We start from the raw sequence: 27,029 nt of genomic DNA on the forward strand, positions 1-27,029 counted from the left end.
ATGGTCAGGTTGTTCGTTAGTGGATTGCCCATCTAGTACTGCATGCATACATGGGTTAGTTGGGATAATGATGCATGGCTATGTATGTGCTAGTGGTGGCCGGATCCATCGCGTGTAGTGTGTGTGCATCTGGCTATAAAAGCCCCCGTGTGTATTGCTTGTAGTTGCGTCGGTTTGTTGCCGCGTCACGGTGATGGTATGTGCCGAGCCGGAAGGGGAGGGGCCTAAGGAAATGCTGCGACTCAGGCATTACTCAATAAAGGTGCAAGGCTTACAGAAGTGCCCAAACAACCACAATATGAACCATGAATACAAAAGATCGGAAATGTCCGTTCGTTCTTCTCCACCTGATGACAAAGTGCCCGGTCTCAATGATAATAAAAGGTTGAAGGATGTGGCTGAACTAAGCAGGGTAATCCGAGAAGGATTGAATAAGGGTAAGACTTGCGAGGATGATCGTGTTGATGAAAGTGATTCTATAGAAGTGAAAGATCTGGGGTATGTGCCCGGTCGATGTGAGAGTTCTTCCGGGGTTGTGCTGCATGTGTGCGTGTGTACTTTCATGTATATGTTTGAGTAGTTGAGTTGAATAAAGCCAAGATACATGCGTTCGTGCGCCGCAGCGTTCGTCGCCAGAAAAAGTCATGGTGTCTCCCTCATCTACCTCTGTTCCGCGTTGATCGCCGGTGGGTTTGTCCCAACATCGTCTTCCCATTTGGGCATCTGGCGTTTGCTTTTTCGTTAACTTGGAATGAGACAGCTGCAATGCATAACTCAACCAAACTAGTTAATTATTTAGCTAGGAGGAAAACTAAAGAAAGTGATAGGGCTGGAAGCAGAGAATTAGCTGACTCGACCGATCCTTGTACTAGTCCAAATTAGACTGATTTGCATGTACGGTGGCACATTTGATATTAGTTAAAACTCCCTTTGTACACTAATATAAGACGTTTTTATAGTTTTAAAAGTAAACTAAAAAACATTTTATATTAGTGTACAGAGGTAGTGGTTAGCAGGGAACCTTCTTGTTAATTAGGTTATCCCACCGAGGATACAACTAGTGCTTCACGTATCATCGCAGTAATCAGGCCCTTTTCCGCAATGCATATGACGGACGAGCGGAATATATGACAATCCGTGTTATTCTAGGTGCGCTTCATGGGCTGGGTGTCAACAAGAGCCATCAATCGAAAGGTGAAAGGAAACAAAGTAAAGGATGATGCATATTCTATCTATTTATGTAACAAGTGCAAGACTAAGTATTAAGCAAACAAATACATAAAGTATACTATGAGCTTCAGATTTGGTTGACTACCTACTAAGATTTTGCCTGTTTGGAGTGCATGCTCTATCAATTCAAAGCGTTAGTTTACTTTTTTACTTTAATTATCTTGTGTTGTTTCATATTTCAAAACTCTTATACTCCAGGTTCTCATGGGCTATGGCCATTCTCTCTCAAAAGTATGACGACATGGTTGACTGGAACTTGAGGAGTAATTTTCCCTTCCATTGTGCTTTACTGATACTATACCGAGGAGGTGCAAAACAGAGCAGCCAAACTTGAGGAATATTTTTCCCTTCCATTGTGCTTTACCGATGCTATTCAGATATATAATATTTCTTTGATGCCATTTGGAAGTTGAAACATAGATAAATTTTTTTATTTTATGGAATGATATATTTTACGTAGATATTTTGGAGGAAACCAAAACATAATATAAGAGCTTGCGGGCGGCGTTTTCGCTCCCGGGTGAACAGTACCCTGAAAAAAATGTTTTCAAAAAAATCTGAATTTTCTATAGATGATAAGGTTGATGTCGCAAGCATGCTTGACAATTTTCATTCGTAACGGAGCAGCTGGTTTCGTTGGTAAAAAAACAAAATTGGGGTGACATTTGGTCTTCAATTTGTTTTTTTTCGTAGGCCAAAATGCTTAATCTTTTTGCCTCATAATTTGCAGGTAGCATTTGTATGTGACAAAGATCACAAAAAAATTGTCTCAATTTTGTTGACATTTAAAAAAAAATGGGCCCAGGAGCATGTGCTCCCGGAGCCAAATTGACTTTCCGTAACAGCTCATGCTTTCTAGTTTGAATTTTGGACCTATAATTCATGTGTGGTATCCGAATGATTCTTGCAGCCATTCATCTATGGGGGGCTATTTGCTCTTCTTGTGCAACCTTCTTCTTCATCCTTCTGCGGATCCTGCATTTTTTTTACTTCTCCCGAGGTGGGTGTTATCTGATCTTGTTCATTGATCACTAGTGGGTTATCTTAGAAAACATTTAAGCAGAAAAAAGTATGAATAAGTTGCAACTTCATGTAAATCAAAATGACTGGATCATCCTTATTCTCCATACCTAAGGTACGATGTAGAACATCATCGACATCCTCAAGAAGTACAAATTGTAAGATGACCAATATGGCATTCAATTTATCACTGGAATTATAGCTCGCCAGTACGGTTTGATATTACACTTACATTGATATCTCAGGTGCTCTTCGGCTCAACAGTCTATGCATGGCAACGGTTATGAACACATATAAGGGACGCACTTTTCTTTACCAATTGTAAACATCCATTTAGCGTTGCTTCATCAGTAGCTGAAAACAGTTTCTCTTTCTAGCTCATCTCCTCCATTGCAGATTTCTGTTGTTCCTAAGTAGACATCTCAAAAGACAGGATGAGCATATTTTTTTATAATTGTTGGATTTATAGCAACAAAAAAACTATGTGTGAACAGGAAAGTAATAGTCAAGCGCTATGCTCCCAGGCAACAACACCAGAAAAAGCTTTGCAAAAATGACTTTTTCACTCTCTGAAATGGAGTCTGGGAGCAGAATGTCGTCCATTTGAACTCATTTCATCGTGCTAAGTGCATGGGAAGTCCTCATAACCTACCAAACACACAAAGGCAATGAAAACTAATAGAAAGTAACAAAGAATAAAGATTGTGCAATACTCATGGTGAAAAGTGCAAAAACTGGAAATCATGCATATGGGCAGTGGCGGACCTAGACAAACGGCAGGACCCAGGCCGCCCCAGGCCAGCTTCGCAGCACTGTAGCTACAGTACTGTACTGTAGCTACAGTCAACAAAGGGAATCGCCAACACGCCCCAGGCAGCGGCCCGGGCTGCCTGGGGCCTAAATCCGCCTCTGCATATGGGCATGTAATTGCCTCAATGGGACATGATATACGGACATAATATGCAACAAATGAGCTCTAAATATTCGTAAAATATGGATCCATAAACCCCTATTCATAAGTACAACACGAGCAGGAGTAGGATTTTACCTCCACCGTGAGGGCTTGAACTTGGGTAATCCGGTCTCTCATGTGTTCCCTCTGATCTACTCCCCTAGCTGATCCCCTATTGAGTGATCTGCCAAAAAATAACTCTGACAAATGGAAATTCGATCTAGGTGGAACATGGATAAGTTTTGAAATGTAACTTTGTATGATTTTGTTATTCTAGCATGCTTGTGTTCCAACAATTAATCGCCCTACTATTTTTCTTGTGAAGTATGTATGTTTTATTAGCAGCATAGACATTAACCAAGATATGTTTTCTAAAATCAAAGTTTGACCACATTTACGCCGAAAAAAAACTTCAATACATACAATAAAAAAATTTATATATATCATGAAATGTGTATGCATATTATACATATATTATTATTTTTTGTAGGTAGATGTTGATTTTTTATAAATTTGATAAAATTTAAGAATGTTTGATTTCCGACAGTTCAAAGAATTTTTTAGGTTGGGGGGGGGGGGGTGTGGGGGGTATTGTTTCCTAATTTAATTAATTAGCAGCTACAGGGATCGTCTTTTATTGTGCGTGTATATCCTATTTCGCTCTTCTTGTTTCTGATAATATGGTCTGGTTGGTATGGTTACTAATTACCTAGCTATTTGGCATGCGCTTGTCTACTAGCGTTCTTCTGCTAATTTCTAGGCACAGATGGTCTAGTTGGTATGGTTAATCACCTAGCTATTTTCACATGTGCTTGCGGACCTGTGTTTTTGCTGCTTTGGTCTCTGATCAGATTAGTTTAGCTGGTATGGTGAACTATTATTCGACAAGTGCCTTTCCTACTTTGTGTGATTTATGGTGCATATATATGTGGAAGTGCATTGCGTTGTGCCTCGGTTTGCTCTGCATCTTTGAGACGGCGAAAAGTAGAGGATTCTTGATTATTATGCCGTCCTAGCTAGTGGCCCTGATGTGACCGGTCTTTTCTTTCTTCCATTAACTAATTATTACCGATTGCACATACAGACACTACGAACTAGTAGTACATGCATTACAGAGGCAGTGGTCGTTTCCCTTTGAGAAATTTTCTTGCCCTTGCTGAGCCACGTACCTCGCCGGTGGTGAAATGAAACGATGGATCTATCAAGTTGGTCTGCTGGCAGGATCGAAATGGTAACCCTGACACTGATAGACGCATACCAAACTCCATCACTTGCTAGCTAGCTAGATGAAGTATACTGTATATATATATATCTTGCATGCATGCGCTTTCTGATCCAGATAATCTGTACAAGACTTACCAACCAATTTGTACGTGCATTCTCTTTAATGGACAGAGACATGCATGCATATCACTTTATACAGACAGATCGGCCAACTATTTTGAGGGTAACATGCATCTGCATGCATGCTTCATGCTGCTACGTAGAATAATGCAGCTGCAAATCTTTCACTTGCAGCATCTAATCGGCCATCCCACAGAAGGAAAAGACGCGTGCAGATTAAGCTCTTGCAAGCAAGCACAGATCGATCACTGACCAGACCGATCGGCCGCTCTATCTAGCATAGTACGCTACAACGCCGCCCACCCAGTTTCGCCCGTCCGTCAGGTGGCACGGTTTATGCCATATTAGTGGCATATATATCTAGTAGCAGAGACAAACTATTGTTATGATCAGTCCTTAGATTTGGGAATAGCGTGTGCTGCTGCCCAGTGGCGGAGGCAAGGGGGGGGGGGAGGGGGGGGCGGAGCAGGGGCCTGGCCCCCCCTAACGAGCGATGCGTGAAAGATGCATAGGCAATCAGCGATACGATCGCACGTACAAGCATCCTGGCCCCCCCTATCTCAGGTTCTGTATGTGTATTTAGGGTAAAGGAGGAAAAAGCCCATAGTAAAAGAGCCCACTAGCCGCCATATGGGCAATGTAGCCTCCGATCTAATATCCTGAGATACTGCTTAAAAAAACTAATCTCCTGAGATGCCTCTTTCATCCGTGAATTTTTTTTTTGCGACAGAAAGAGAGTTTTATTCCATAATCAGAGGGTTACAATCGAGAGGCACCAACTCCTCAATACAAGGTGGGCTCCTTCCCAGCCATACGGCAGTAGTAGACTCCGTACGACTATACAATGCCAACCGATGTGCTACCCTATTTTGCTCACGCTTTATTTTTGATGGAACAAACTCTCGATCCTGAAGATGACGCTTGATCTCTAGTACCAAATGCCCATAAACAGACCTGGACAAGCTGTCCCCGGTCATTGCAGCTAGTGCCGTAGATGAGTCTGACTGAACCACAATTGGCAAGGATGAGTGCTGCAGGGCCAAGGCCATACCCTGGATTATTGCATGTAGTTCCGCTTCCAGCGCGTCGTTACAGTTGAAGATGCACCTGTATGCCGCGAAGATCACACCACCCTCATGATTCCGAAGTATCATACCTGCTGCCGCCGACCCGTCCTCTTGCATGAAGGCACCATCCACCGAAAGCGCAGCCCATCCCGTGGGCGGCCGCGGCCAATGAAGAGGTATTGGCGGGGCGGGTACCTCGGCGTTTGCATCCCGGACCACTGGCATTTTCCCTTTGAGAATATCATCTGTGGAGAAAGTACCACACAGGTTCAAGGAATTCATATAACTTTGAAGGTAATCCGACGTTGCCGTTACGAACGAAGCATCCTTTCCGTGTGTAAGGTCCGATCGTAGCGACCAAATCCTCCATATCAACATGATCGTGCAATCCCGCATGTGATCATCGCAGTTTGCCAGGACATTTAAAAGCCATTCCTTCCCAGTATCATGAAGGAGCTCCTGGCTCGGTAGACGCCAAACAGTTCTCATCTGAGCCCATATCCTCTGCGCATGCTCACATGACACTAGAGCATGAAAGCTAGTCTCCTTTTCTCGGCCACACACCCGACATCTATCCCTAGTAGATATGTGACGATACTTCTTGCATTCATTTGTAGCTAAAGCTCCGGAGACAACCTTCCAGGCCATAATTCTCATCTTTAGGGGCACTTTAGAGCTCCAAATCCGCTGCCAAATGGGCCTCCGACCTGAAGAATTACTACTTGACGAGCTGAGCCGCATGGAGTGCTGGACTTCTGTTGCTACATGATAAGCACTACGCACAGTGAACTGTCCAGACCGCTCTGGGGCCCAAGCGATGAAATCCTGCCCGTTCCTTGGAGATGTGCGTATCTTCACGATCTCCCTGACATCCATGTCCCAAAAATGCTCCCTAAGCCGTTCCACATCCCATGCTCCATGCTCATTCAGAAAATCAGCCACCCGATTGTACCGACAATTCCCTTTAGGAGTGATCGGTCTGAAATTGTGACCACAAGGAATCCAAGCATCTCTCCAGGTTTTTATCATTGTGCCGTTGCCAACGCGCCATATAATGCCCTTTTTCACCAGATCAAGTCCATGAACAATACCCTTCCAGACCGCCGAACTGTTAGACGAGAAAACAGTGTCAAGCAAATTTCCCCTAGGGTAGTATTTGGCCTTCAATAATCTCGCACAAAGGCTATCTGGGCTATCCAAGAGGCGCCAAGCCTGCTTGGCAAGCAGAGCTTGATTAAACGCCCTCATGTCTCGGAATCCCATGCCCCCCATTGCTTTGGGTAACATCATCCTCTCCCAACTTAACCATGCCATCTTCCTTTTGCCACTTTCCACACCCCACCAATATTGCCGCATCATCTTGGTTAGATCATCACACACTGAGGCCGGCAATTTGAACACACTCATTACATAGGTGGGAATCGCCTGAGCCACGGCCTTGATAAGAATCTCTTTATTTCCAACTGAAACATATTGTTCACTCCAATCAATAAGAATTTTCCTCAATCTATCTTGCAGTGTCTCAAACTGCCCCTTGTGAACTCTTCCTTCAGGGACCGGGAGTCCAAGGTATTTTGGTTCAAACACCTGCTGCGTTACCTCCAATGTACTCTTGATCTCATCCACGACTGACCCACCGCAATTGTCAGAAAAAAGGATGGAACACTTCTCGGGGTTTATAAGTTGACCTGTCGCCGAGGAATAAGTGTTCAACAAACCTTTAACAACATTCGCCTGCTGGCCTGAAGCTTCAAAAAATAGCAAGGTGTCATCCGCAAAGAGGAGATGAGAAATCTCCGGTGCACCCCGACAAATGCTCACCCCATTCAAGCTACCTTCATTCACTGATTTAGATAGGAGAGCAGATAACGCATCAGCGACAAAGAGAAACAAAAACGGAGACAATGGGTCACCTTGACGAAGGCCTCGCGATGGTGAAAAAACCTCCAGAAGTTTCCCATTCAGTTTAACCGAATAACGGACAGATTTGACACAAGACATTATCCAAGCTATCCACTGTTCCAAGAAGCCCCATCTACTCAGCGCCTTCTCCAAAAAATCCCAGTCGACCCGATCGTACGCCTTTGAGAGATCGAGTTTGTACGCGCAGGCCGCCCGACTGGTGTTCTTCAACGATTGTATGTGATGGATGCACTCAAAGGCAATAATAGAATTATCCGAGATGAGCCGGCCCGGAATAAAAGCACTTTGATTCTCAGAAATCAACTCCGACAGACAAGGACGGAGACGGTTAACCAAACATTTAGACACCAACTTGTAAATAACATTGCAGAGGCTGATCGGCCTGAAATCCTTGAGCTCCTTGGGATGAGGAACTTTCGGGACGAGGACGATCGCCGTATCATTAACCCCTTCTGGCATGGAGCCAGAGACAAAGAACTCCAACACAACAGCTGTGATTTCAGATTTTAGAGCTGCCCAATTCCGTTGATAGAACCTTGCCGGGAAGCCATCCGTGCCCGGAGCTTTAAGCGGGCCAATTTGAAATAGTGCATTCGACACTTCCTCCTCGGTAAACGGCACACATAACATGGCGTTCATCTGTTCAGTTACCTTAGGGCCAATAGCCTCAAGAACGACATCGGGGTTGAGAGTCGGGTCCTTGGTGTACACTTCCTTGAAGTAGGAAGTAGCCATGCGTTCCATGTCCGATGGAGAGGAGCACCATGATCCATCAGTACGCCGAAGTCTCTATATGTAGTTCCTCCGCGCCCGCCACACAGCTCGCCTATGCAAATATGCCGTGTTTCGTTCTCCTTCCTTCAGCCACATAATGCGCGATCCCTATAACCACATCATCTCTTCCCTATACAGCAGCTCATCGAGTTGAGCCATCTTCTGGCGAATCAACGAACGATCCGCATCCTTTAGCTGTAGGTCAGCCAGCTCGGATCTTAACTTCTCCAATTCTGTGACAACATGGCCGAAATTCTTCTTACTCCACGCCCTAAGGCCATTCATCATTTCATGTAGGGCGTCCCGCACCGCCGCCAGATTGCCGGCCGGTTTGCTTTTCCTCCATCCACTCGGCACCACCTCTGACAACGCCGGGTGGCGTTCCCACATAATCTCATACCGAGGAGAGGCTGTAGTCCTCCTCGAATCCTCAAGAGCAAGTCGAACCACGATCGGACAGTGGTCAGAACATGACGAAGCAAGGTGAACAACTTGCGCGACCGGGAAGAGCTCCCTCCACCCCTCATCCGCACAGGCTCGATCAAGGCGAACTCGCACGTTCCTCTCTCCAATCTGCCCATTATCATATGTAAATGGATACCCCAAGAAACCGAGGTCCCATAATTCGCATGCCAACAAACAGTCCCGGAATAACCCCATCTTATTTTCAGAGCGCTGGGCTCTAGACATATGCTCGTGCTGCCACATTGCCTCATTAAAGTCTCCACACACTTACCACGGCTCCGACGAAACCGCACGGAGCTGGGAAAGAGAACTCCACATGAGATGACGGTTTTCAACTCGGGGTTCACCATAGACAAACGTCGTTCTCCAACTTTTATCATTTGCCACATCTACAATCCGCACGTCAATGTACCGTGCACAAGAATCCAGCACCGTCACCTGCAACTTCTCATCCCAAAAGAGTGCAAGGCCTCCACTAAGGCCGTCACTCGACACGCCAGCAAAACCCTTCATCTGCAATCTCCACCTCAGTTTCTCCATCTTTGAATAGGCCTGTCTTGTTTCCGACAGAAAAACAAGCCCCGGGGAATTGGCTTTAGAGAGGGCCAACACCTCACAAACTGTCCGGCGGTTCCCCCCCCCCCCCCGGCAGTTCCAAGCTAGGATATTCATTGCATGCGGCGGTCCTCCTTGAAGGAGGCCGCCGATCTATCACCTGACATACCGCTTGAGTCAACACGAGCCCTCTTACTGCTAGTAGGCGAGGCATGTGCACCATCCTCATCATTCCCCTGGGTAAGTGCTAGCACACCTCTCGGCCCTACCAACGCATTGGCATCCGGTCCAACATCCTCCATGGAGAGTCTTTTGCGAGCTGCTGGATCTCCTTGCTTGGATATGTGTCCTTCCTTGGCAGGGCTTGTAGCCGTATCTAGCATGTCCGGGTCGACCATTGTCTTTCCTGGCGACTTCTGCTGGTGAGATTGAGGCGTATGTTGCTTCTGACTCCTTACCCGGCCATAACTATCGTTGGACGGCGGTTTATTTAGTCCATCAGCATAGAGCCAAGACCCATACTTCTTGTCCTTCTCCTCATGCACCCCTGATCCACACTCTTTGCAATCATGACCAATGAGCCCACACACACTGCAAAAGCGTGCCAGTTTCTCGTAACGCACCAAGTAGACTTGGCGTTCTTTCCCCCTGACAATACTGACAAACTTGGTGAGAGGCCGGCGAACGTCATGCCGAACCCTAACCCTAGTGTAGTCACCACGGGTATTCCCGTTCAGTCTCATCTCCAGGATCTCGCCAGAGTTTTTCAGCAAATTTTCCACAATGTTCTTCCTGCAGAAACCCTCCGGGATCTTGTGAATCTGTAGCCAAATTGGCATAAACACCATGGGAACTTCCTCTTCCTTTGTGAAACCATCATATGGAACCATCAACACGAGTAAATTCCTGAATAGCCAAGGCCCTTGATGCAGCATACGTTCCCAGTCTCCCAAGCAAGATGCTTGTACAACAAAAAGCTTCGGCCCAACCGGGCGAAACCTTACCGGCTGCGCGGGGTTCCAAGCCGCCCGCATATCCTTATAGAAGGCCGCTTGGCTGAAGGTTTTCTCGGTATGAACCCTAGCCAGCGCGAGCCATCTCACGCTCTCATTGATCTCCGGATCAGCCTCATCTATCACCAGATCATCAAAGTCTTCATCTTCCAGGTAGAGTTGTTCCATGAAATCACCAAGGTCCGGCGTTCCGGGAGAGCCGCCGCCAGCGCTGGTGCCTGACAGGGTGTCCGCGGGAGGCTCCACCGTTGCCGAGGGGCAGGGAGGAGCGAGTTTGGCCGATCGAGAGAGCCGCTCACGGGGAGGGAGATCGATCGGGGTGGGATACTCAGGGGCGACGACGTCGCCCGAGAGGAGAGAAACCCTAGCCTTGCGTGAGGGGATACAGACATATTTCTCCAAGAGAAGGCAGTTACAAGTTTGAGACATGGCCTCTTTCATCCGTGATTGGTGTGTAGTTGATGGGATTAGACGCGGCTGCGGCTGCGGCTGCGGCTGCCGTGTGCCCTTGCCACCGTCTGCCTCTGATCTCCTTGCCCTACTACTCACTATCTGATTCATACAATGAATTAGCAGGTTAACATATCACACTACTAATCTCTCTCAACTCTCATCTCATATCAGTGTTGAAAATTTGAAACTATACATAGATTTTAGTTTCTTTTTAGATTTGAGATGCTACCAAGAATTCATATTGTGTAAGTATCCCACAAATTATCGTGATCCAAATTATCTTGTATCTGTTCCTATTTGTGATATGAAAAATTTCTATGTCAACCGTATACAGTATAGCTAATTATGAAACTGAAATTGCTCAATTATGAAGAGAAAAAGCCCTGCCAAACACCATTAAAATTAATTTGGTTTTCAAGCTGGTTCCTTCTGAAATTGAAATTCCTCAACTATGAACAGAAAATAACCTGCTGCCAAACACCTTCAAGATTAATTATTTTCTAAGCTGGTTGCTTCGAATTCTGAACTTACTAAAATTGTTAAGGAGGCTGTTGTGCAAGTTATCAACCTTGCTCTCTGTAATTATCTTTTGCACTGGATTTTTTTCCTACTTTGCTTGGCCCCCCCTATACCCAAATCCTGGCTCCGCCCTGCTGCTACTGCTTTGCTTTCCTTTTCTTTTCTTTCAGCAAGCAAAGGGATCTACCTGTCTAGCTAGCTAATTTGTAGGGCATCCAAGGCCAGGCTAAGTTGAGCCCAAAGCTGCATTGCTTTGGCAACGCACCTTGCTCAGTCTAGTGCTTGCTTGATGCATCACATCGATCGAGTGGCTTATAAGTAGCTTTGCATCTTTCTTCCACTCATCAAGCCTGTAAATTCGGCAGCACTAGGGCTAGCTTATTTGTACTACTCTACTAGTACATATCTCTTAGGCATGCAGCTCCCAGCTTAATTAGCACACATGTGAAACACGATGTGACATTTGCAGCCAAAGACTCTCGCTCGTCTGGCGCGTTGTTGCCTTTTCGTTAAATTTGAAAAAAGTGTTATAAAGTGAATGCAAGCTGCAATATAATGCTTGGAATTTTTGGGGGGCAAACTGATCAAAGTAGCCACAAGTCACTCAAATTAGGAGAAAGATTAAAGGGGAATGAAAAAAGATCAATTAAAGATCATGCGAGGTAAGAAGACAACGTGTGCTTTTATTTTGATTAGGCCTCCAAATTAAATAGCCAGCTTTGCATGCACCAACAGCACGAGACCAGACTCGTCTCGTCTTCTCATTTGGGCATCTGGCCTGTTGCTTTTTTCGTTAAGTTGGAATGACCCAGCAGCACTGCAATGCATGGCCGGCCGCAAGTCAATCAAACTAGTTGATTAATTAGCAAGGAGAAAAAATTAAGGAATGTGATTGGGCTGGAACAGACAAGGTTGAGATTTTACAGTTAGCTGACTCGACTCATCCTTATACTAGTCCAAGATATAGACTGCTTTGCATGTACGGTGGCACATTTGATTTTAGTTAATTATCATTAGTAGGGAACCTTCTTGTTAATCATGTGGGCATTGCTTAAAGGGGGCTAGTATCAACTAGTGATTCACGTACCATCGCAATAATCAGGCCCTTTTCTGCGATGCATGACTAGTGTGGAATATATGATGACTAGAAATATATTAGCTGAGCACAATAGGCCGGGTGTCAACAAGAGCCATCAATCAAAAGGGACGAAAGGAAACAAAGTACTCTATTCAAAAAAAAAAGGGGAGGGGGGGGGGGGGGGGGCGGTAAAGAAGCTTGCATATTGCATCTATTCCATTTTTAACTAGTGCAAGATTGAGTATTAAGCACACAAATATCTTAAGTATACTATATGAGCTTCAGATTTGGTTGAGACGTTGAGTGCCTAGGAAGCTTCGTTCGGTGGTCAATTACTAACATTTTCCCTTGTTTGGAGTGCATGCTCACATCAATTCAAAGTGTTAATTTACCTTTTACTTTAATTATCTTATGTTGTGTCAGATTTTCAAACCTCTTATACTCCAGGTCCTCATGGGCTATGGCCATTATCTCGGTAAAGTATGACGTCGTTGTGCTTTACCGATACTATACACAGGAGGTGCTTAAGGAATAATTTTTCCTTCCATTGTGCTTTACCGATTCAATAAACAGGAGGTGCAAAATAGAGCGGCTGACATCGTTGGCATGCATGCATGCATGTATGTTTGGCTTAGAATAAGTGTCATTTGGAACAAAGGAAAAAAAACACGGGGTGTGACTTTAACAGAATTTTTTCGTTGATGCCAATTGGAAGTTAGAACATAGGCAGATATCTTATATTTCTTTTGAATTCCAATGAGCGGTATGTTGTATGTAGATATTTTGGAGTAAACCAAAACATAAGGTAAGAGCTCATGATCCATGCTTGATATCCGAACGACGCTTTTCAAAATGTATGTATGGCTTAACTTAAATCTAGTTTGGAATAAAAAAAGCACATAAATTTCGAGGATCGAATTTCCATAGAACAAAAATCTTAGACACCGTTTGGAACAAAGGCAGATATCTTATATTTCATTTGAGATTCCAATGAATTACATATAGGAATCTTAGAGGGTACCAAACTAAAATTAAGAGATTATGATTCCTTCATCTAATTTGGGTATACAATTCCCGCGGCACATTTGAAATTTTCATGTGCTCTTGGTTGGGTTCCTATGGGAATACAGTTCATGTGTTTCATGCATTATTAGTAGCATTTCAATTCTCTAATAATCAAAGTCTCCTACAATTTTTACTAAACACTCCATCCCCGTGTTCCAAGAGCTGTAGTTTCAAATTTTGGCACGGCCATTGGGTACAGCTTCTGGAGTATTTCAGCGGTTGCGGCCATGCATTTGCATTGGGAACGAGCAGGCCGGTGGCTAGGAGGGCTTGCACACCGCTTTCCTGCGTGCAATCACCAGGCAGGACCTACCTCGTCTCCATATTCTCTCCTGTATCTTTTCATGCAGTTCTGAATTATGATTCTCTGGTCCTCAACATTTTAGCATCAACGACAGAGCCACTCCTTCTAACTAGACTATAGATTTTGTTGGGCTAATAAGCCGTGGCGACGTGTCGAGCATGCCCAGCGCGTGTATGGGCGAGCTGTGTGTGTTGGACGCGTCGGGTCCGCGGCGGGGTAGTGTGTGTGTGCGTGCAGGTGCAGCACGGGCGTGTCCGTGCCGGTGTGCACCTTGTGCGTGTGACTAGATCTAGGCTGTTAGCGAGTCGCATGGTGTGATCGAGGGTGCTGCCATGGGAGCTCGCCGTGGGCCGCGCGCGTCAGAGCGCGATGCGAGCACGAGCAGAGCGGGTGAAGCGCGAATGTTCGGGGGGAGTGGAGGCGTGGGTTTGTGCCCGGTGCGCTGGCTCGTGTATAAAGCCACGCGATGGCCGTTGTAACAAATGTGGAGTGAGCTCGAGTTCGTGCTCGAGGGGAAACAAGCCTTATGCTGCAGGTGATGTCCAAGAAGACGGCGGTGCAGGTGAGGAGCAGCCTCAAGGCGAGGTTCGTCGGGGTGGACCGCGTGCAGGTGGCGCGGTTGGGCACTCTCCGCGGCGAATTCGAGGTGCTGCACATGGCGGAGGCCGACACGCTGGACATGTTCGTTGGCAAGCTCGGTGGCATGGCGGCGCACTTCATGGGGCTCAGATCGACGCTGGAGGATGCCGCACTAGTGGAGAAGCTGCTCGACTCCGTGCCGGACCGCCTGTACGCGGCGGTGGCTGGAATCGAGAAGTTCTACGACGTGTTGACAATGGCGTTCGAGGAAGCGTTGGGCCATCTGAAGGCGTTCGACGAACGGCTGCGATGGCGTGGACAGGGCGGGCGGCAAGTGGGCAGATGACCAGCTCATGTACATGGCAGCGCAGTGGCGGGCGCGGCAGCGGCAGCACGGTATGGCTCAGGACGACGACGATGACGACGGCAGGAGCATGGCGCCGGGCAAGGGCGGCAACCGACGCGGGCGCTGCTACAAGTGCAGCGAGTGCGGCCACTTCAAGAGGGAGTGCCCTCAGCTGCATAAGGCGGCGGCAGCGGAGCGCACATGGCTGGTGGACGGCGGCGTCGAGGACGACGGGCTCCTCTGAGCCACGGCTTAGGAGGAGTGTGTTGGGCTAATAAGCCGTGGCGACGCGTCGAGCGCGCCCGGTTCTTGTATGGGCGCGCACTATGTGTTGGACGCGTCGGGTCCGCGGCGGGGTAGTGTGTGTGTGTGTGCGTGCGGGTGCAGCATGAGCGTGTCCGTGCAGGTGTGCACCATGTGCATGTGACTAGGTCTAGGTGTTGGCGAGTTGCGTGGCGTGATCGAGGGTGCTGCCGTTGGAACTCGCCGTGGGCCGCGCGCGTCGGAGCGCGATGTGGGCACGTGCAGAGCCGATGAAGCGCGAGCGATCGGGAGGGAGTGGAGGCGTGGGTTTGTGCCCGGTGCACTGGCTCGTGTATATAGCCACGCGATGGCCGTTCTAACAGTTGTGGAGTGAGCTGTTGTTCATGCTCGAGGGGAAACAAGTCGTCTATGCGGCGGGCATTCGTGCGCAGGAACTTCACAGTGTCCCCATGTTTTCTTCTTCCTAGTTTCGGTTTGGGCTAGGGTGAGGTGACAGAAAGAGAGAGGTAGGCAAGGGGAAGAGCTAGGGCTGTGTTTTGCAACAACATTTAGCATCAGAGCCACGTGGAGGGAGGAGTTCACTGCCGCAGCCGGTGCCGATGCTCACCGGTGAGAACTACACCCCGTGGGCAATCAAAGTCGAGGCCAATCTCGACGTGGCTGGGCTGTGGGAGGCGGTGGTGCCACCGGGGGATGCGGCGGCGACGGTGATCGTGAAGAAGGACAAGCCGGCGCGGTCGTATCTGCTCGGGGCGCTGGCGGAGGACCTTCTGCTGCAAGTGGCGTCCAAGAAGACAGCGGCAGAGGTGTGGAGCAGCCTCAAGGTGAGGTTCGGCGGCGTGGGTCGTGTGCGGGCAGCGTGGCTGGGCACTCTCCACGGCGAATTCGAGGTGCTGCGCATGGCGGAGGACGACACGCTGGACGCGTTCGCTGGCAAGCTCGATGGCATGGCGGCGCGCTTCGCGGGTCTCGGATCGACGCTGGAGGACGCCGCGCTGGTGAAGAAGCTGCTCGACTCCGTGCCGGACCGCCTGTACGCGGTGGTGGACAGGATCGAGCAGTTCTGCGACGTGTCGACGATGGCGTTCGAGGAAGTGCTAGGCCGTCTGAAGGCGTTCGATGAACGACTGCAATGACGTGGACAGGCGGGCGATGAGCGGGCTGATGGCCAGCTCATGTACACTGCGGCGCGGTGGCGGGCGTGGGAGCGGCAGCATGGCGGAGCTCGGGACAACGACGACGACAGTAGGAGCGTGACGTCGGGCAACGGCGGCAACCTACGCAGGCGCTGCTACAAGTGTGGCGAGTGCGGCCACTTCAAGAGGGAGTGCCCTCGGCTGTGGAAGGCGCCGACGGCGGTGCACGCACTGCTGGTGGACGGCGGCGTCAAGGATGACGGGCTCCTCTGAGCCATGGCTAAGGAGGAGTGTGTTGGGCTAATAAGCCGTGGCGACGCGTCGAGCGCGCCCGGCGCGTGTATGGGCGCGCGCTGTGTGTGTTGGACGCAGCGGTGTAGTGTGTGTGCATGTGGGTGCAGCACAGGCGTGTCCGTGCGGGTTTGCACCGTGTGCGTGTGACTAGGTCTAGGTTGTTGGCGAGTCGTGTGGCGTGATCGAGGGTGCTGCCATTGGAGCTCGCCATGGGCCGCGCGCATCGGAGCACGACGCGGGCACGAGCAGAGGGGGCAAAGCGCGAGCGATCGGGAGGGAGTGGAGGCATGGGTTCGTGCCCGGTGCGCTGGCTCGTGTATAAAGGCCACGCAAAGGCCGTTGTAACATCTGTGGAGTGAGCTCAAGTTCGTGCTCGAGGGGAAACAAGCCATCTGTGCGGCGGGCGTTCGTGTGCCAGAACTCCACCATGTCCCCTTTCTCCTCGTGTTTTCTTCTTCCTCATTTCGGTTTGGGCTTGGTTGAGGTGACAGAAAGAGAGAGGTAGGCAAGGGGGAGAGCTAGGGTAGGGTTTTGCAACAACAGATTTAACCGAGTCCTAACCACCCAACAAAAGAGCGCAACTACGATTCTCCCAATTACTACTAGTTTGACCGGTAGTACAGTCTATCTCCATCGTGACCAATAAAGTTGTAACAAATCTTGGACTAGTTCATCTCGTCGATTGCTGGTCCTGTATTCCCGCTCCGATGCTGACAGCGCCGCTGACGGTGTCGTGTTGTCCAGTTGTTGCTGCGGCAGGGGCATGGGAGGAGGATCATGACGGTGCACGATGATGTCGATCTGCGGCAGCTCGGTTCCAGCGGCGCGGGCCTTGGCTGGATCGTTCTCCGTGGCCTCACGGCCTTTTCCCCAGAGCATGGAGTAGAGGCCCATCACGATGAGAACATCGCCAAGCACGCTGCCGAGGTGCAGCTCCTCACCGAGCAGCAGCAAGCTGGGCACGGCCACCACGACCATCATCATGGGGTTGAAGACGGATGCGAGCTGAGCTCCAAGGCCGTCGCCGGCGCGCTCATCTGAAGCGCGAGGCCTTCACAAGCGCCGTGTACCCGGGAGGACCATGCTGCTCTGTGTGGCCATAAGAACTTCAGTAGTGGACTCACAGCTCTCGCACTCGGACTCGTCTGTAGACTACTCGTGCAGGGTGGAGAATGGATCAAGGATGGGCTTGTCGTGCTCGAGCACCGCCATCTGAAAAGTTGCAGCCTGAAGGGCCATAGCTTGCCAGAGCCAGCGCTGGAGCCACGAGCGCACCGAACGCTTGCGGCGGCGGCCAGCGGGAAGTAAGGGTGCCTCGCGGTATGGGACTAATGGTTGTCGGAGAAGGACTCGTAGGATGACACGCGGAAGGGCGCCGTGCCCCGGACGGGTAGCGACTCCATGTCCAGCAGCAACGCTACCTGGAGCCATGCCGAATGTTTGGCGATGAAGCTAGGCACTGAATCGGATATCGCAGCCGAGAATCATGATGATGATGATGATGAAAATTCCACCTGCGCTGGATACTGCTAGACGCGCAGCCCCACAGTGGGTGCCAAATCTCGAGGCAACGAATTTGACAGTGAGTACTAGGTGTACGAACAGGAGCTGAACCTAGCTACGGCACAGGTGTAACACTCGGATTTACGAGCTCACGCCCGACTCGGAGAGGTAGTAGGTCTACGTCTCGAGCTATGGATGTGTGTTTTTCTCTGGGGGTGTATGATTACAGTAGGTTGCGAAACCTTGTCCACTCGCTAGAAGGCGTCTTATATAGAGTGTGTCGTCCCCATTAAGGCCACGTTACAAGGGAGATACAAAGGAAAGTTAATACACGCGTTACTGGTAGCTGCAGCTATAACTACACTTCAAGTCCAACGTGAAGCCCCTCGAACATTGCAGCTCCCATGTCGCCTCTCCACCTTCTATATCCGAGTGATGCCAGTGAGGCCGATTGGAAGGAAGACGTCCAAGTGGTTGGACCATATCCGAGTGGATATCTAGGAGTGAACATCCAAATGTGCTGTGGTCCGGAGACCCTCGAAAGATGGAATGGGGTCCTAGGTGGACCTCAGATGTCATGTCTATGACCCTACCCTTAGTAGGTGACCCCATCACTAGCAATCATGAGTGTGGACTTGACCAACATGTCTCTGAACACAAGAAGTTGGATCGAGAGGCGGCAAAAGGAGATGTTCGGCCAAGACAGCAAGAACTAGGAAGGGCTTGACCCTGGACTATGGCCGTTCTTTTTGAAGACGGGCAAGTGTACCGGCCGATGGCTTTGTTGCCGACAAGAAAACTTGGGGGTTCTTCATTTGAAAGGTTGGCAAGGGTACCGACCGCTGGCTTTGTTGCCAGCGAGAGAACTTGGGGGTTGATCATTTTACACACTGACATATGTGTGTCGGCCGCCGGCTTTGATGCCAACATGAACTATGGCCGCGGTTGCAAAACTTCATTCGCAAAATATTTCAGGCGGGTGGACGAGATGCTTCCGCACGTTGAGTGCACGGCCAACGTATCCAGAAAACGGCCGAACGTCACCCATTGCCCTACCCAAACAAACAAAATTCGAAGAAATCATACGTCTGTTTGGGGTCGTGCATTGGAGCTGGCCTTATAACAAATACATTATATTGTTTATAATACTCCCTTCATACCAAATACATGGCATATACACTGAGTCAAAAAGTGAATGCTTTCTAACTTGGACCAAATATATAGATGAAATTGTTTATCTTTATATTTTTGTATATTTTGATATTGATTTGGTATTGTTTATCTTTATATTTTTGTATGTATGCTTGATCAAACTTAGAAGCATTGATTTTTTGACTCAGTTTATATGCCATGAATTTGGAGACAGAGGGAGTAACATCTTATATTATGGGACCGGGGTAGTACATTCTACCAAGTTGTAAAATGGAGTTGATTTCTCGTGTAAAAGGATTTTGTGTCCGAAATTTATTGGTTTGTCTCCATTCATCTCATCCTGCTGAAGTTCCTTGTACTACATCCTTCCCTCCTCTATCTTCACATTTGAGCACCAACAGAATCAGAGAGGCCACTCCTTCTAACTACGCTAGATCTAACCGAGTCCTATCCACCCAACAAACGAGCTCAACTACTGACTCTCCCAATTGCGACAAGTTCCACCGGTACAGTCTCTGTCCATCCTTTCCTGACAAATAAAACAGTAACAAATCTTGGGCCAGTTCATCTCTTCGATCGCTGGTCCTCTTCCTGCATGCCTGCTCCGATTTTTACCGCGCCGGCCCCGGCTCCGTGCTCTGCTGCTGTGGCGTGGGAGGAGGATCATGGCGATGCACGACGATGTCGATGTGCGGCAGCTCGGTGCCGGAGGCGTGGGCCTTGGCGGGCTCGTTCTCCGCCGCCTCGCGGCCTTTTCCCCAGAGCACGGAGTAGAGGCCCGTCACGATGAGAACGGCGCCGAGCACGCTGCCGAGGTGCAGCTCCTCGCCGAGCAGCAGCGAGCTGAGCACGGCCACCACCACCAGCATCATGGGGTTGAAGACGGACGCGAAGAGGGGGCCCCGGCGCTTGACGCACCAGGAGAGCACCACGAGCATGACCCCTGAGGCGACAACGCCGGTGTAGAGGACGGCGAGTAGGCGGACGCCGGAGGAGAGGCGCCACTGGATGAGGTCCCGGTCGAAGCAGAGCGCGAATGCGGCGGACTGGAGCGCGCTCATGGCGCACATGAGGGCCGTGGTGGAGTAGTGGAACGGGTACTCCCGGCTGAGCCTGGCCTGCAGGATGAGCCAGAGCGCATAAAAGAAGCAGCTGCCGGTGCAGAGCAGGCAGCCCATGGCACGGTTGCCGCTGTCCGGGTGAAGGGAGGAGGAGGCATGTTCCTCGTGTTGGTGCCGGGCGGCGAGCTGGGCGGCGAGGTTGATGTGGGTGGGAGGCCAAGGGGTGACCTGGGCGCCCTTGTAGAAGGTGAGGAGCATGGCGCCGCCGACGCCAAGCATGGTGCCGGTGACCTTGGCCTGGCCGGCGAGGGTGCGGATGGCGAGGCGCTCGTAGCGGAAGAGCACGGCGAGCACGAAGGTGATGGCCGGGATGAGGTTGGTCATGGCGGAGGCGAAGGTCGCGGACGTGAGCTTCATGCCGGAGATGTAGAGGTTCTGCGCCAGCGAGCCCCTGCATGAAACATATTGCAACCAGTCAATACCGATACGGACGTGTATATTGTACATTTGCATATATGATGAGAATGTATCGATCGATCTCGTGCGCTCTATATATCGCGTCATGCACATGCAACGCCGCATCAACGCAACGTAATCAGTCACACGTACTACGCATTTTTGTCGTAGGTACGTATACGGTAGGTGCACGACAGATGTCGTACGTACATACACGTGTCCATCTTCTTCATCGTGACCATTAATGGCGGAGTACACCTAGGGACGTGCAACGTGGGTGACGACGGGTTGAAAATTCTGGGCGAGCCGAGCTAGGCGATGAAGCTGCAGAAAAAGTAGAGTCCAAGAAACCTCACAATGGAATGTAAGTTGACGTACGTACATACACCATGCCATTCCATTGGAAAAGAAGGTGGCGTGTTTATACGGGCATCGTGTGAGCATTCGACACGACGACGATGCATGGCCATCGAGGTGGCTCTGGCTCCATTGGGAAAGCATGCAACGCGGTGCTACTGTAGCTAGCTATAGGCGTGCGTGCATGCATGCATGGATACGCAAGTCAAGGAGGACATAAATGCGCGCGCCGGGCGGCCGGGCGTACGTGGCTGCATGCAGACCCATAGGTGGCTCCATCGGTGCAATTGTAAGCAGTTGAGCACGCGCATGCGTGAGTAGGGTGATGGATGGAGTTGACAAAGCAAGTATCAGGGGCAGCACGAGGACGACGATGTTCACAGACGACTAGCTCCATGCACGGTTTGTAAAGTGAGTGGACTGGACGTACGTGGAGTTTGTACTACTTTGTTTGGCAGGCAAAACTAAAGCTAGCGGCAGGGGATTCCATCGGGCCGGATCAGTTGGTTGTGCCTAACTAATCATACATCATGTGCTGGATAGATGGAAAAGGAAGGTAAAGTGTTGGCCGCCGGCGAGCACCCCGTGACGCATCCACCGGCCGGGCGGTTGACCTTGCATTGGGAGGGTATTATTCACCGTTGCATTGAGCCCCTAGCTACATGCATGTGTGCATCATTGCAAAAAGCAGCGTCGCACCTAAATTCCGGCAGCCATGCCAATCGGATCTGACCTTTTGCTCTCCTTCTCAATCGTCGTGGGAAGTGCAGTGAAAAGCATAGTAAAATGAAACAACAACAACAAGAACAATTTAATTAAATTGGAGCTTACCCACAGAGTCCGCAGACGAAGGAGAGCAGCAGGACTCGCCAAGTCACCTTGGTTCTTTTCTTCCTGCTCAAAACAAATAAAGCAGCAGGGAATTAGTTAATCCAATACACAGGCATGCAAGTATGTAGTTTGTCAAAAAAAACATGTAATTTTGTTTTGGGTATCAAAAAAATCATGTACTCTACTCGTTAATCTTTTTTTGGCAAACTGCTGTACTCGTTAATCAGGTAGCATGCATATGGAGAGTGCTTATAGAATGATGATAATAAAGTGAAGCATCTGCAAACGTACGGATAACATACTCCGGAAGCACATATCAATATATTGTACTCTACTTTCTGAATTCCTTTTCCAACGACGGAATATAATAGGAGAAGGAAGCTATATAGACCGTAGCTTTTTCACAAAGCTCTCCTTTTTTTTCCTAGACTAGAAACAATGGGGCGTCCGGCCGGGTCAACACAACGGGCAGGGAACATCGGAAAACATGGAGAAAGAGCGAGACAAGGACATGCATGCATGCATGCATGCACTGGCTCAATTAATTGCTTTCTTGAGATAATGAAACTACTTGACCCAACACACACACACAAAAAGGCAAGAACACTAATGATTCCTCGATGCTCTAATGATTTTTAGTAAAAGAAGCTCACCTCAAACTAGTATATTTACAGTTCAGTGTACTCCAATAGTTAGTAGTAGTACTAACAACCGAATGAAAAATAAGCATTGTGATGATGTGTGTGCACCTTCTAGATGCTTCGGAATATAATGCACGAGTAAATTTAGTGCAAGGGGGATTTTAATCTTGCGAAAGGATCAAATGGAGGGAGGAGCTAGGTACAGGTACCTCTCGACGAAGTATGCGATGGGCGAGAGGACGGCGGAGGCGAAGAGGAAGCGGTAGGCGACGAGGACCCGCATGTCCATGCCGTCGCTCACGGCCAGCTTGTAGAAGATGTTGACGCCGGCGAACACAAACTGCACCACCACCATCGCCGCCACCGGCTTCATCCCATCCATCACGCCCATTCCCTCCTCCTCCTCTGCTTTTGTCTGCTTTATATTATCCCCTCGATTGGTTGACAGGATATGCCGGGATGATTAATTGGACGATCGACGACGGTCGAGGTGATGGAGGTCGAAGAGGCCGGCGGGCGGACGGAGATGGGGCGAGATGACGGCTGGCCGGGGAGACTGGACGGTCGACGACGACGGCTCGATTAGCTGGCTGACGCGTTAGGCTGTTGCTGTGGTTTGGGGCCGGAGAGGCGGTGGAGGGAGGCGAGGTGGGCGGTGGCGGTGGAGGAGGCGAGATGAGCACTCCTAGTGCATGCCGCAGGTACATATATAGGCTGCAGCGGGAGGAGCTGAGCCTGAGAGCGAGCTAACGGAAGGGGCGAGTGGAAACAGGAGGAGGAAGCACACCACGATTGTCTCTCTATCTCTCTTCCTTTCTCGTGCGTGCAGCTGGCAGCCTGGCATCTCAAGAAGCTTCTCCCTCAAACCGCGCGAGCTACAGTAATCACTGACGTCAGCACGCCGCCACGTCAGCAGAGCATGTTTTAACTCCATTCACCGGCGCTTTTGAATGAATATCTATGGGAATCATTCAGTGTTTTTTCTTCTTCCGTCAGTGGGAATTGTTATCCAGTTAATTACACATGGATTTGCCAGGACGATGCTGCAGGTGGGCAAGTCCGCGAAGGTCCGCGTTGTCGGTTTCCCATGTAAACTGGATCATGGTTTTCGACAAGCGAGGATTTCTCCCCGGCGATGAATTAAAAAAAACTAATTGATGCTTCTTTAATAAATCTGTTGATACCAAAATGATCGATGCAGATGGATGCATCTTCCCCTCAAAAGAAAAAGGCAAATACTAGATGGATGCACTCTTTATGGGCACGTCTGCATGCATCCCTATGCTTGATCATGTCTCAATCAGTCGACATTTTGTCTCAAGTTTTACCGATCCTACAAAGCGCTTTCGAAAAACTGCAAGTTCACTTTTCAAAAATTGACCTAGACTTACGAAAATATCAATTGACCAAGAATTCTTTCCGCCTTACAAATTTCCTTGTTTGAACGAAGTATCTACCACATACGAGTTCTGCCTTTTCATAAAGAGATAGAAATAAATATAGCACTTGGCTATATGGGTATAATTGCCTCAAATTTTCTCAAACTACATTGCCTTGTAGATTCGACCGCATCACAACATAATTTGCAAACACTTCATCCGGTCTGGCATGTTGACATATAATGTGCTACCTAGTCTCTTCCATTAGATCGGTCTTTTGGTTGCATTGGCTAGAGCATACACTTCTACATGGTATCAGAGCCAAAAGGTTTTGAGTTCAAGACCCTGCCAACGCAGTATTAAATAAAAACGATTCTGCAGCCTACATCGATCCCACGTCTAAGGACTAAAATAGCCTAGACGTGAGGGAGAGTGTTGAAATATATTGCCCACCTCCCTCCATCAGTTCGGACTTTTGGATGAGTTGGCTGGAGCATGAATTCAATATGGTATCAGAGCCAAGAGGTCTTGAGTTCAAGACCCGGCTGGCACAATTATATTGCAACCCACTTTCGGTCCACGTTTAGGCCCGAGGGAGCCACACGTGAGGGGGACCGACAGAGAGGTGATAACTATCATATTTTGATTTAAAGACCTTTCGCTAAATATAAGTCATCTGAGACTCCTGCTATGTCTCCATGTCTTGATTCTCGTATCGATGAGAGGAATCTACATCATATGAGACGGCTAAAACCATCAAGAAACTCTTAAAGAAACTTCTGCCACCTATACATGTACACCGGAAGGACCTGGAAAATACATAGGTGATCTCGGTGCGCCTCCCGCCATAACGTACGCACACGTGGCAGAAAGTGGAAGAACGAATCACGCTTGTTCGCTTCGCCTTTTTCTTATGCATGCGGAATTGAGTTGTGCGGCGCACATACCATGCTGATGGAAGGAGAGGCAGAAAAGTTGTCCATTTATACGTAGGTTGTTTGATTTCTATGACTGAATTTATAAAGTTGTCAGTTTTTGTCTCGTTTGCACTATATATTTTTATTGATCCAAACCTATTAAAACTCTTGGTTTGTTTGTTTATGTTGCAATGGACGCAACCTATAAGATTTCGGTGGACATTTGTTGATAATCACCTGTATGGTCACAATCCTTGTTTAAGTATGAAATTCAGGTAGATCGATGCAATCTAGCATCCTTGAAATTCTAGTGATCATATAGAAAGAAATGCCAAGATATATATTATGGAAAGAAAGAAATACAGTTGTGTTCCTTCTTTTTCACGCGTACATCCAAGTTTGCCACGCGTGGATCTAATAGAAGCTATAGGGGGCAGCTGGGATGAGCATGCATACGCAGACGTGATAAGTCCTGCCTTGTAGTTGAAGCGGTGTGCAAGCCCTCCTAGCCACGAGCCTGCTCGTTCCCAATGCAAATGCATGGCCGCAACCACTGAAATACTCCAGAGTCTTGTACCCAATGGCCGTGCCAAATTTTGAAACTACATCTCTTGGAACACGTGGATTGAGTGTTTAGTAAAACTGGTAGGAGACTTTCATTATTAGAGTATTGAAATACTGCTAATAATGCGTGAAACATAGGAACTGATTCGCATAGGACTCAAAAGCACATAAAAATTTCAAATGTGCCGCGGGTGTCTTTTTATGAAAAGGAGGATGACCCCAGCCTCTTCATCAAGCAATGCACACAATCATCCTTTATTATATTATTCAACAAAGTGTGACAAAACCAATACATGGGTCAACCCAAGACCACCTTCACAGCGATCTATGTTGCTACACATAGTCGTTTGATGATGTGCCCCGATCTCACGCCAACACCCATGATCTAATCCGGTGACCTCACCAATCCATCCCATGGCAAGCCGAGAGCACCACCCGATCTAGGAGACCCGCAACGCGGCTGGAGTTGTATACCCAAATTAAAAGAAGGAATCATAATTTTAACCTGGGTTTGCTACCTTCCAAGATTCCTAAATGCAATTCAGTGGAATCTCAAATGAAATACAGGATATCTGCCTTTGTTCCAGATGGCATCATTTTTTTCCAAACAGAAATTCTATCATCTAAATTTATGTGCTTTTTCTTTCTTCCAAACGAGACTTAAGTTGAACGAAACATAAATCTTGAAAAGTATCATCTGGATGTCACGCATGGATCATAGGTCCAAATTGTAAAGAAGAAAGCATGAGCTCTTACCTTACGTTTTGGTTTCTTCCGAATATCTATATACAATATCTTTACCTAATAATAAAGCAAATGGAGTTTCTTTCGTCCGTCATGGCATTTTTCAGAAAAATCCTTCTATTTCAGAGAATTCAACCCGCAGTCCTGTTTTAAGTTAAAACGATTCGTTATTTTCGTATTTTACACAAAAGTCCATGTCTTTTCTTGAAACCAACCCGCCGTCCGGATTTAAGTCACACCCGAACCGTTATTTTACATTTTTCGAAAATCCCCCTGATGTTTTAGGTAATTCATCCGCGGACCATATTTAATTCAAACAAATGCTTTTTAAAATTATCCATATCTTTTAAACCGTAACTCCGATTTGAACATGTTATATATGAAATTTGATTAGAAAAATATGTAGAATATGAATATGAGATTATTTTTACCTGTTAAGTATTTTTAAATATTATTTTGGAATATATTTGAGTCAAACCAAATGATTTTCTAAATTATCTGTATCTTTTAAACCGTAACTTTGATTTGAACATATTATATATGAAATTTTATTAGAAAAATGTGTGGAATCTAAATATGATGTTAATTTTACCTGTTAAATATTTTTAAAATATTGTTATGGAAGCAAACTTATAATTTACAGCGCAAGATCTGTTTTTTCATACCGGCGGTAATCCAGATTGCAAATAAACACCCCGCTATAACCATATAGGGAAAATAAAACATCGATAACTACACATGCATACCTCTGAAAAATATCGCATGAAAAAACAACAGATTTCTCATCGCGAGAGAGAGAGAGAGAGGGAGGGAGGAGAGAGGGAGAGAGAGACGTCTTAGAATTAATCATATTCAACACACATTTTTTGTTGTTTTGTGTGAACAACGAGGCCATCGCCGGCAAGGGTGAGAAGGATGATAAGCGGCAACACAAATATGATGTCTCACAAAAATAAAGAAGATGGACATATTGTGGTCTTGAGTGATGGTTGTTGAATTAAGAGCGTGCGTTATGTTTTCTCTCCCGTTGCAACGCACGGGCT

General features: G+C 48.0%; 2 protein-coding genes across 2 annotated transcripts; both read right to left on the reverse strand.

The window, feature by feature from the left end:
* Window positions 1–8,418: 8,418 nt before the first annotated feature.
* LOC147987897 (uncharacterized) lies at window positions 8,419–9,018 on the reverse strand. Its single transcript, XM_087542539.1, has one exon. The coding sequence runs from the start codon at window positions 9,016–9,018 to the stop codon at window positions 8,419–8,421; it is 600 nt and encodes a 199-aa protein (XP_087398665.1).
* A 10,230-nt stretch (window positions 9,019–19,248) lies between these two features.
* On the reverse strand, window positions 19,249–22,842 carry LOC125534550 (WAT1-related protein At1g25270). Its single transcript, XM_048697745.2, has 3 exons — window positions 22,592–22,842; window positions 21,742–21,804; window positions 19,249–20,548 (listed from the first exon to the last, which is right to left on the reverse strand). The coding sequence occupies exons 1-3, from the start codon at window positions 22,771–22,773 to the stop codon at window positions 19,648–19,650; spliced, it is 1,146 nt and encodes a 381-aa protein (XP_048553702.1). The 5' UTR covers window positions 22,774–22,842; the 3' UTR covers window positions 19,249–19,647.
* Between the last annotated feature and the right edge of the window lie 4,187 nt (window positions 22,843–27,029).

Source organism: Triticum urartu, chromosome 2A, assembly GCF_056163025.1.
Source record: "Triticum urartu cultivar PI428250 chromosome 2A, HENAU_Tu73, whole genome shotgun sequence".
NCBI lineage: Eukaryota > Viridiplantae > Streptophyta > Magnoliopsida > Poales > Poaceae > Triticum > Triticum urartu.

Excerpts from the sequence above, each read along its gene's own strand:
- LOC125534550 (XM_048697745.2), bottom strand. The coding sequence starts at position 22,773 with ATGGGCGTGATGGATGGGATGAAGCCGGTGGCGGCGATGGTGGTGGTG. Across the intron at positions 21,805-22,591 it reads ATCGCATACTTCGTCGAGAG|GAAGAAAAGAACCAAGGTGA; the intron begins GTACCTGTACCT and ends TGTTTTGAGCAG. Across the intron at positions 20,549-21,741 it reads TTCGTCTGCGGACTCTGTGG|GGGCTCGCTGGCGCAGAACC; the intron begins GTAAGCTCCAAT and ends TGTTTCATGCAG.
- LOC147987897 (XM_087542539.1), bottom strand. The coding sequence starts at position 9,018 with ATGTGGCAGCACGAGCATATGTCTAGAGCCCAGCGCTCTGAAAATAAG.